Here is an 11,952-nt window from a genome sequence, read left to right as displayed (position 1 = left end):
TGGTCACCAGAATCGACGATTTCTAGAGAAACATCCTGCCGTTACGGAACACCCGTAAGACATAATATATCCAAAAGAAACCTCGTTTGGGTGTGGTTCTTCACGAACGACTTAACGTAGCAACACGCCACGCAAGCCTCATGATTATCCACTCTAAAACCTGTGTGTACACTCAAGCCTGGGTAATGGGCTTATCTCTCATAGAACACCCCATCCCAACAAACAAACAAACAGATCCAACAGATACAACAGATGCATGCAAGCAGGTAAGCAAATAAATGTACAAAAGCATGAACACCCAATAAACAAGAAATCACACAAGCTAGGAGGGACTCGCTTAGGGTAGATGGACCAGCAAGAGGTCAACTTCTTAGTGTCCCCAGCAGAGTCGCCAGCTATAGCAACCTGAAAAATACAGTGCGCGAAAAAAACAACCGGCGAAAGAAAATGACAGAAGAGTCGCCACCGTGCGTTATTCATCCCAAAGGAGGGAAAGGAAATGCTCGAAGTAAACCTGAAAAAGGAAAGGACAAGACGGGGTCTCGCAACCAAATCTTGGGTTCGGGAGTCGATTATGCGAAGGGAAGGTATTAGCACCCCTACGCATCCGTAGTACTCTACGGGATCCACTTTTGTAGTTCTTGTCTAAAGGGTGTGAGTTTATCTTGTGCTGTTTACCAAAAAAAAGGGTTAAATGAAAATGACTCGCGCGGATGTCGCATCCACTGCATACGTATCTCATCTGAATATGAGAATCAGAGTCTTCGTAGCTCGGCTGACCTATGGGTTGGGGGGATGTGTGCTTGCTAAGACATCGCGTCTTATGCCTACGTATCTCATCTGGAATGAGAATCAGAGCAAGCCGTAGTTCGGCTAACTACGGGGTTATGGAGTGGGTTTTGAACGAACGAGGTCACTACGCAATCTACCGGATGCTCGACCTTTGGAGACTTACTCGCCTGTAGTAGAAGGAGTAAACGTGTGTTTAGGAGAATAAAAATCAATGAAGGGTTAGGGTTTGGGATGCTCATGCAAAAAGGCAGTCCTCGACGAAGGAACCGCGCTACCTGTGGGGATACGAACACATACAAAACAAACATGTATAAAGTAAACGTGCCAACAAGGGGCTCAGAAGTAAATAAACAAAAGAAAACAAATGCCTCCTATCGAGGTCTTCCAGCTAAGAAAGCGATAAAATGCAGAAAAGAGGTAAAAGTACCAAACGGATGAAGATCCGAGGTAACAGCAATTAAAGGAACGATAAACCCAGGGATCTCCCAAGTTAATGCCATCAAAGAAAGGTGAGTCAGTACAGGTAATCGGAATGAACCTCCAGGGGGTATCCCACAAATAAAGTGGGAAAACCACGCAAACCATCTCTGCAAGAGTCTGTGAGCCCTCAGAAAAACTCAACAAAAGGGTTAGTGAAACACGATAAGCATTTTTTTCATGGATAACAGTATGGTTTCAGAAACCTCAAACCCTGTGGCATACATTTCAGAAATCATGTGATTAAACATTCAAGGCATAGGTTTCACCCATTCATGCATAATTAAACCCGTGGGCAAAAACATAATGAAATTCATCCATCATACCTCATACATTCAGATGATCCAAATTAAGAGCATAAAATCATGGGAATGAGGCAAACCTGATGGGAGAGACCGGTTGAAATCAAATGGCACGGCTGGGTTTGCAAGGCAATGTTAGGGTTTGCGTGAGATGAAAGTGTGTGAGTCAGATTGAATTTTTCAGAGCTGCCTGGGGGTTGCTCTGAGTTCTCTGTCAGGTTTCTCTCCAGGTTTTGTCAAGGGTTTTGTTTCAAGGAAACCTCAGAGTATTTTGCTTCTCTTCCTTTTTCTGTCTGATCTCCCTCTTTTATAACCTGATTTTCATGGCTTTGTGGGCTCAAATGAGAGAGGTCCAAGTCCAAGTTTTTTTCTATTATATATATATATATATATATATATATATATATATATATATATTTTATTATTTTTATTTATTTATTATTTATTATTTTGTTTTTTTTTTCGTTTTTTTCTTTTTTTCTTTTTTAAATAAAGTTTCTTGGATCTAATTCTGATTGACATGATGAAATGCAATATGAAATGCTAAATGAATGCATGAATGAGGAGGGCAAATTTTGGGGTGTTACAAGTGGCTGAGATATTTTTCCATGTGCAATAGAGCGTGCTAAGCACCCTCTGATCGCGCTAAGCGGCATCAACAAAATAAGGTTTTTCAAAAATTCCAACTTTTTTCAAGCTTTTCATCCACTCTAACTCTTTAATAACTATACTACTAAATGAAAATCTATTAAAGAATTAAAAGCTTGGGTTGCCTCCCAACAAGCGTTTATTTTACTTTGTTAGCTCGACACCTTTATTTACTAGACGCTCCTCCATGTTGCCTCTTTTGTGTGGCTAGTTATTCACACAAAAGTTACCCCTAACCAATACTTGAGCAAACGTGATGGAAAACAATAATATATATAATATAAACATGTATAGAAAAAAAGTACAAAGAGAGTATCTATACAATATAGACAAGTTTATGTACAAGTATCTATACATTATCATAAATGTACAAAGCTTAAAAAGATAGAAACTATTGCAGTGATTTTAATATCTAAACACCAATCCCCAACAACGGCGCCATTTTGTTGATTGCGGTAAAGCAGCAAGCAAAAGTAAATATTTTGTTTTATCGTCTCCACAAGGATTAATGCGACATCAAATATCGTTTAACGATCTCTACGTTTCTAATCTTATGTTTATAAGGGTTTGAAAGTAAAAAGATGTGGAAAGTAAAACATATGCACAAGTAATTAATGTAATAGAGAGAAGAGAGAACTTGTCATGAATGAATTTCATCCACCTATCTAATATGCAAATTTACCAATAAGTTATGCACAATCTAAACATTTATCAATATCATCATGTATCGCTCACAACAGTGTTCATGTCTGCAACACCGACAAGACTTCAACCTTATTATTTAATCGGCGATCTCTCAGCCTATTAAATAATACGGAGAATTAAGAATCGACACTCACGTGAATGTTAAATCCAAATTTATTTCTAGAGTTTAGCATCTAACAGATGATTATCGTATATCTAGATTCAAAGAGTATTTCACAATAACAGTTCAAATCAATAGATAAAATAAGTAAGCAAGGATAACATCGATATATATTCATAAAATAGATCATTTACATCATCCTGATTAATACAAATACATACTATCAAAGTAAAGTTACATACAAAACCCCAACAAGAAAGTTACAAAGAGAAGAAGGAAGATGAAGAAACTTCCACCGTGATTTCCCAACGTTAAAGGCGAATCTAACTCCGGATCTTCAAGATGCAACCCCTAATGTTGTTTATAAGCTTCTATCTCTAAAGAATTGTGTTGATGGAAGTTGGGTTAAATGTTCCCCAAACCATCCCTAAAAATATATGTACAAATGAATAAATAGGGAATGGAAAAGTGGAATCGCGCTAAGCCTATGCAGAGCTCGCTTAGCGCGACCATGATGAAAAATAGAAAACGGCCATAACTCCTGCTAGGACCGCGTTTAGCCCGCTCTGCAAAACTTTGAATCTTACAAAATGCAACTTTGGGTCTTGCTTTGTGCTATCAAGTATCAAAGGCTTCCAATAGGCTATAAAACCTACAAAACTGCACAAATTTGATCAAACAAAAGGTATTTACATGTAAATGCAAACTACACAATATTTACACAAAAGTTGAGGTTTACCTAAGAAAATCAAATGAGACAAGTTATTAAGTGCCACTAAACTACACATATATTTAACACAATTTTTTCACTTATCAAAAGACTATGTGGCAAATAAAGTCACTTAAGGATAAAAAATGAACACATCAAAGAAAAGAAAAGGAAAAAAAAAGGAGTAAAACTGTAACACCCTTCTAAAATACCCCAAATTTTTTTAATTAAAATAACAATATATCAATCAGAGTAAATATGCAATTAAGGGTGTCACACAATCAATTCACACTATTCACCATAATAACTGTCATGCTCTTTTATTAAAACAAAGTAAACACTTGCATAATACGCAGCGGATAGAGACCAATTCAATCATGCAAAACATGTAACACATTACATGTAAAATGGTTCACAACCAACAATAAACATTTAAAACATCCCATCCCGATGTTACATCTACCAGAGCATGACTCACTAAGGAACTACACTAGACTCTAAGCACTAGCTCCTACTCAATCACTGCTCGTTACCTGAAAAATAGTTGTAAGGGTGAGTTCCTCAATCGATATAATGAGCATTATAAAATATCATGCAATGTTAAGTAATTTAACACATTTCATCACCCAAATCAGATTACACATTCAGCAACGGCAATATCAACTCAATCATACTCAACATCAACACAACACACAACCCACAACACACGTATAATACTGGAATACATCCATTCATATCATACGCCATACATACATTATGCAATGAGACTCCATGCATGTGGTACCATTCGGAGTAAAACTCCCAACTTAAAATTTGCCGATTTAACGAGGCATCAAGGCTTAAGCCTTCAACTTTCAACTTTTGCCAATCCAGGCCAACGTGGTGTGAGCAAAGCTCCGACTTAATGCATATGAATTTACATGACATACACGACTTTAAAATTCCGACAACATAATAATAATAGCAACACAACAATGTTTTCAACATAATCAACTTATAATCAACTTTGGCTCACCAAGCTTACAACTCAGTATCTTTAACAACTTTCCGTACACGGAAATAACTTAACAACTCAGTCATACTTGTATTGACACTTCATAACATAAACCCAACAAAATTACTCATCAAAATTAACTATAATATTACCCGACTCACCCTGACGAATTTCATTAAATTCTGAGCAAATTCGATTTTTCACTTTTCCAACAGCGTTAACCCGTTAACGCCCTGGGTTAACCCGTTAATGCAAGACAAAATACAATTTTTTTTCAGTTTTCAACAGTGTTAACCGGTTAACGCCCTGGGTTAACCTGTTAACGCGAGACAGAATGCAATTTTTCAGTTTTTCAACAGCGTTAACCCGTTAACGCCCTGGGTTAACCTGTTAACGCAAGACAGAATGCAATTTTTCAGTTTTTCAACAGCGTTAACCCGTTAACGCCCTGGGTTAACCCGTTAACGCCCTGGGTTAACCCGTTAACACAAGACAGAATACACTTCCTGGCAAATTTTAACCGTGTTAACCGGTTAACGCCCTGGGTTAACCGGTTAACGCAAGACAAACAACAATTTTTTCACAATTCATAACAGTGTTAACCGGTTAACACCCTGGGTTAACCGGTTAACGCAAGACAGAAAGCTGTTCCTGCGCTAACACGAAGCAGAATGCAGAATTCTCCGCATTTTCCGCCGTTGGAGGACTTCCGGACCTCCGATTCCAATTCCGTAAAAAGCTACGCTTTCGGAAAATCACTACCCATCCAATTACAGATTCAATTACCGTTTTCACATCAACTATTCATCACAATTTTTCAACATTCATAATCCAATTAGGGTCAAATCAACGACTTATCACTACCCATTACATGTTACCCCATAATACCCATTAAACGACGATAAACTCCCCTTACCTGAGTTAATCCGGCAATCCTTAAGCTCCAATCTTTTCCGTTCTTCAACCCTTGCTCTCTTGCTCTTCCTCTTTGCCCTTTCTCCCTTTTTCAGCCGCTTCTCTGCTTTTCACGTAAAAACCCTCTTTACCAAAATGAAACTCTTTTCTTATTTCCCACTTATATACTTTCCAATAATTATTATTCCAATAATAATAATAATAATAATCCAATAATTCCAATTACTTAATTAAATTAATAAATATAATATTAACTTAAATTAAATAATTATCTTATTTTTATCGGGGTGTTACAAAAACCATGCAACTAAAGAAATAGATTCATTTGAAAGAAAAACATTAACGTGCTTAACAAAATACTGTTATAATTATTGGGATCAACATCAAATTACAACCATTTATAAATAAAGGCACAAGGCTCATTCATCATCACTAACTAGCTCCCCGTCAACAATTATCTTCTTTAAGTTCAAAAAATCTCAAGGGATCTTAAAGCCTTCACCTTCTTGGATAACTCTTCCTTCTCTTTCTGAAAGGTTTTCTCAAACACCTTTATCTTGGAAGCCAATTCTTCTCGGACCATGTCAAAATTCGCTAAATAAGTATGAACCTCTCCAAAGGCATTTTCCTTCCCTACCTATGATTCCTTCAAGAACAAACCATTATGGAAAGCTTAGAGGGGACACTGTGGGTCTCCATGTCCTTTGCAAGGCCAACAAGTTTCTCTTGGAGTTAGTTCTCGGCATAAATAGCAAGGTAACACTGGCCTTTCAAAATCCTTCTCTCCTTGGAGGGGTTACCAAACACAAACACCTTACCACGGCCAACAAATGCCAAAGATAACAAGGAATCACCCATTATATGTTGAAGGCTATCTCCACCATTAGCTTCTACATAAATATATTATAGAGGTTCCCAATGTAGGCGTATCCCGCTTCGGGGATGCAAGACTGCACTTCCTTGATAACACCCCTTATGAGATATGATGATATTTGGAAGCTTGAAGACGGGAAGAGAATATGTGTTACTACCCTTGGTCACCGTTTCAATGGATGACTCAAATGACTTAAATATTTTTGGAAGGATTGCCATATCATATTGATTTTTTTTGCGGTCCCTCTTGGCGATTTCACTAGAAGGGTGAGGATTGTTCATGAAAATTTTCACTCTGGATTTCAAATGATGAACATCATGGCTCCTCCATATTTTCTTGCTTAGCCAAGGCCACTTATGTCTGCCTAGCAAGCGAAGCATCATTCCCTTCTAACGTTGTTTCTGCTCCCATTTCAATTTGAGCTATGGTAAGATTTCATGAAGATGGTTGAGTAGTATTCTTCCCCATGTGGACATTCTGCCTCTTAATAATATATCCAAGCCTCCTATTTTATATGCAAGATAAAATAAAGAAAATAGTTACCAAGAATGTTATGTAAATAATAAAGGCAAACATAAAGATAGTCTTTTCTCCTCACCAGAGAGATGTTTTCTCTCGAGAGAAGTGTCCACTTCCACAACCGACCATGTGTTAATATAACATATTTTCTATTGCAAAGGAGGTTCATGCAAAAGGTTTGTTCCTTATGCATAGTCCAAGTTCTCTCAAAAGATGAGTAAGTCAAGCCTCAATGACTCTTCCTCCGAGGTTAGATATTAAAAGGAGAATATATATGTTTTCAAAGCTCAAAAGAAATGGTTTTGGGCCCAACATTTTTTTAATCATGTCTTTACATTTCACTGGCTCTGAACAAGGGGAACAAATGGAGAAGGATTGTCTTCCACAATGATGCAAAACCTAGAGTGAGACTCTTGATTTTGGAGGGATCACTAAGAAGTAATGGTCCTTGAATTTTTTTCAAATCTCAAGATAAATATCAAACATCTTCATCGGGTGGGGAAGAGAGAGTAACCATTGCCCCAGGTATCTGCTAGTAGAAGTACCTATCACATTAAAGAGATGGAAGAAAAGCCTCAAAGTCATCATTTTCCCTCGATTCTCACACCATCACCAGAATACTTTGACAAAAGCCCAAGGTATCCGGTACAATTAAGACGAATAAATTCTCAAATGATTCAACACCTCTCTTTAAAACTATTAATGAGAAACTTGAATCTCAACCTAGAGACCTGACATTCATAGAAAGGTATGAAACATCCATACAAATATCTACATATCCTCTTTCAGGGGTTAACATCGGAAACATACCAATCGAAGGATGGTCCCACATCTCTAGGAGAACTCTCTAAACTATGAATGCAACTTGAGAAGAAAAATGTCCCTACTAACTCCGTCTCCACCCAATAGTGTTGGGAAGCATCATCATGCATTACAAGACCTTAACGATCCTTTCAAACCATGTCCTCTCAACTGTCAAGAAAAATATGATTTATGTCATGAATTAAGGAATGCTTCTGAAAGTTGAGGTGATCCCTAACCACCTTTTCACTTGATTGCCAACCATTTACAGAACTAAAAGAGTTAATAAAGAGAAGAGTTTCTGGTTCATCTCAGTAAGCCTCAACAGACTCTAGATCCGACATATGACGGGAAGGAGAGAAAGAATGATCATCAGTATCCTTAGTAACAAGACGATCATAGTTCATCCCTCTGATTCCTTCCTTATAATCACTTGAATTTCTTCTAGAATGAGAAGTTAAAGGTTTACTGTCATATTTGATAGAACCCCCACCAAAACTAAAATTATCACTAAGAACAACGAAGTTCTCAATGGGCCGATTAATTTATAAAAAGAAACATTTGGCATTTTCATGTCCACTATTTAGATGAAGTGTCACTCACATCGTCACCGTCAGGAATGTCTAGAACATTTGCATGGTCATCTCCCAAAATTTCCATGACTAAAATGAGGAAAAGAAAGCAAAAAACTATAAACGTGGAGAAAAATTATACTTGGGAAAGCTAAAAGTTGAGGAAGTTGTTAGGACAAAGGGTGGTTCTGAGGTGCAATGAACTGAGAAAACACGAAATCCAAAGAAGGAAAAGGACAGATAAAGTAAGAATCACCAGAGCTCAGAGATAAGAAATCAAAAATCGTAGAAGGTGGAAAAGGTTACAGTTTGCGCAAAGAGTGAAAACGTGGCTAGGAATATGAAGTAACATCTATATATTGAGATGAGGCATGTAAATCAATGTTCCTAAATAAAAGAAAATGAGCAGATGAAAAACAATGGTTGGATTTTCCTCAATATTGTAACGGTACTCGAGTACATTTGAGCGTCCTAGAGGGAAGAACCACACCCTAGTCTAAAGAACTAGGGCCACATATAAGAACAATCCTCTAAGATGTTTCAATGATGAGACTAACATTTAATGTGTTTTTTTCCAAGATCACTCACGTTGGCTCCTAAGTCTTTTCCACTTCTCAAAGCAGTAAACTCGACATGGAAAACCCAACCCACTTTTTTGAAAGACTTCCCATTGTTGTGTCACAAGAAGCCTTTGAAACAACTATTCTAGACCGACCATAAATCCTAAAGGGGGAAGCCCACTCATCAGTCCAAAGTCACTCAAACAAGATATTTAAGGTATAATGTAACCCTTCCCAGGAGCTCCACACTGGATCCATACCATGGATTATTGCCTACCGTTAGATGTCATCGAAAGACCTCCCGCATTTCAAGTCGAAAAGCAAGGGACATTCACAATTGTTCCTAATTTATAAGGCATGCCATGTGAAACCTGGGGTTTATTATGAATCATAACTCACATTACTCTTCATTCTCTTACTCACTTATACGTTGGAGTACTAACCATCTAGGTACACTTCCGCACCGTCGCACCAGAGATTTGCTATGCCAGATCAAGTATATACTCCATCATTTGACCAAATGTTTCAATTCTCTAGTGGAACATGTATTTAGTTTTTTTTTAAAAAGTCTCCCCTCTATTCCAAAATCTTCCGCAAAGAAGACTGAAAAAAAGCCAATAAATCAATTTTCTTCTCTTATTTGTTGAAAGACAATCCCTTTTCAGAAAACAACTCATTCAATTCTTTTTTTAGAGTTATGAACTTTCACATAGTATATTGAAATCATATTCTTAATTAAGCAGAAAAAATATATATATGCACTTTAAAACGTGAGAAAGTTATAGGAACTTCTATAAAAGTCAAAATGGATAAACATATCAAAATTGGTGCTTCAAATGTCCATACATCTACTAATTAATTTACTAAAAGAACTATATTTCATACTGAAATTTGCAAAAGTTTATATATTAAATATTTGCCACTATGAGGAATGCTATAGTCATTTCATGGAAGTAAACGCAAAAAAAAGTGTCTAAATCCATTCCCCCACTCCACAAGATATTCATATACATATATAAAACTTACAAATATAGCAATTAGCATTTTTTCCTCTATAATATTAATAACAGTTAAAATATATTAGAGGGGACCATTGATGAAGTTCTGAAAATATTACTGTATGGCAAGATTCATCTAATCCTATCCTTCCAACAGACACCTTCATATTTTCTTCCCTATTTCTTTATCCTCTTTTTCCTTTTAAATTATCCTTCAATTTTGATATGTGCCTTATTCTTCTATAAATACATGATTCACTTTTTTCTTTCTTTCTATGTTCTAAGTATACTTTACATATATATCAACTTTTACAACTCCTTCTCTTATTCATTTTTTCTTTTGAGAATTTATTGAGTTTTCTTCATGGAAAACAAGCTTAGAAACCCTAACCATACATGCATAGCCAATTCAAAGAAACCTAAAACCCTAGCTATGCATAAAGACTCTTACACAATATCAAAGATCAAACCAAAGATACGAATAATTCACATATTTGTGCCTGAGATAATCAAAACTGATGCTGAGAATTTTAGGGAGCTTGTGCAGAAGTTAACCGGGAAACCAAGTGAAGTCAAAAAGAATTTCAAGAAGAAGACAAGGGTAATAGAAGAATCTTCGAGGAGCACTAGTAGTGGAAGTGGTTTATCATCAGAGGGTTGTCCAAGAAAGGAGGAGTTGTTGAGCAATGGTGGATTTTGGGGGTTGGATCTGAAAATGGATAGAGTGATCAAAGAAGAAGTAAGAGAAGAGAGTTGTGGTGGGTATTTAGGTGGGTTTTCTGATTTGGAAGGGTTTATTTCTGAGATTAATGGTGGATTTCCTTTGTTTCCTTTGGATGCTACTCACAATATGCAAGGGTTTGAACAAAATCATCAACTTCTATAGGAGATATATATAAATTTATAGATACAAATGTTATGCCTTCTAGCTAGATATATAGGATTTATATTTTCTTCACTTTTTTGACTAAAAAAAGAATGGTTAATTATGTGTATAGATCTTTTTTATTTTCATCACATAATTATAGTTTATGTATGTTTGATTGTGAAATGTTTTGGGTTTCTTCTTATGATATATACATATAGAATGGCTCATTCATCCGATGATGATCATATTATAAAGAATTTTTGTATAATCCAATATTTATTGTAGTGTGTTTTCACTTCTATGTGGAGAGACCAAATTATGTATTAAAAGTTTGTTTTTCTCCATACGTTAAAATCTTATCAACATGATTTATAGATCCAACTCCTAATCACATTGAAAAGAAATTGTCTTAAAGACTCACCACAGTAGGTTGGTATAACACATTTTGATTCTATTTTTAGATTAAAAAAAGACTAAGAATTAAAGTTTCTATTAAATATATAAAAGTTGGTTATAAATTAGTTACAATAATTATGAGTTAGCTATAATCATATATTATATTAGTTTTATTGTCTCATTATATATAATTTTGTTTATCGTGGGGACTTATGGAAGGTGACATTTGGCTAGTTTGTGCAAGTTTTTTTGTTTGTATGATATTTGTGCTTTATGAAAGTTAAACTTGCTTGGTATCATGTTCTAGAGCCCACCGTCTGATGTACATGGATGTACAAATTGGACATTGGCTTGATGGTATTATGGAAATTTCTTCGTTGATTTGACTATACATAAATGGAAGAGAAAGAGAGAATCGGCAAGAAATTTTGAGTGTATTTATACTTCATATTATGATGGTGTATATTCACTAATAAATTACTGATGGTTATGTTTCAAATTTTAGCTTGATATCTTTCTCATCCCATTGTCTTTTATATTATATATAACAAGATAGGTATTTACAATAATTAATTATAAGTATTTTATATCTGATTTTTAAATTTATTTTAGGAATAAAAGTTGGATCCAATTAAGGAGAACAAAATCATTTTATATCACCACCTTCAAATTGATGTGGCTCATTAAAAGAGCGTCAATTTGATAACCAGAAATTGATGATA

At 35.8% G+C, this 11,952-nt stretch overlaps 1 protein-coding gene across 1 annotated transcript; it reads left to right on the top strand.

Annotated features, from left to right (window-relative positions):
* The first annotated feature begins 10,102 nt into the window (after nucleotides 1-10,102).
* Nucleotides 10,103-11,085, top strand: LOC127098512 (VQ motif-containing protein 25). The gene has a single exon (XM_051037119.1). The coding sequence runs from the start codon at nucleotides 10,331-10,333 to the stop codon at nucleotides 10,850-10,852; it is 522 nt and encodes a 173-aa protein (XP_050893076.1). The 5' UTR covers nucleotides 10,103-10,330; the 3' UTR covers nucleotides 10,853-11,085.
* The last annotated feature ends 867 nt before the right edge of the window (nucleotides 11,086-11,952 follow it).

Source organism: Lathyrus oleraceus, chromosome 6 (assembly GCF_024323335.1).
Source record: "Lathyrus oleraceus cultivar Zhongwan6 chromosome 6, CAAS_Psat_ZW6_1.0, whole genome shotgun sequence".
Classification (NCBI taxonomy): Eukaryota; Viridiplantae; Streptophyta; class Magnoliopsida; order Fabales; family Fabaceae; genus Lathyrus; species Lathyrus oleraceus.
Note: the sequence above shows the minus strand (reverse complement) of the source record. Positions and strands in the feature narration are given on the sequence as shown.

What these genes read in the sequence shown, in the direction of transcription:
- LOC127098512 (XM_051037119.1), top strand. Translation starts at nt 10,331, where the DNA reads ATGGAAAACAAGCTTAGAAACCCTAACCATACATGCATAGCCAATTCA.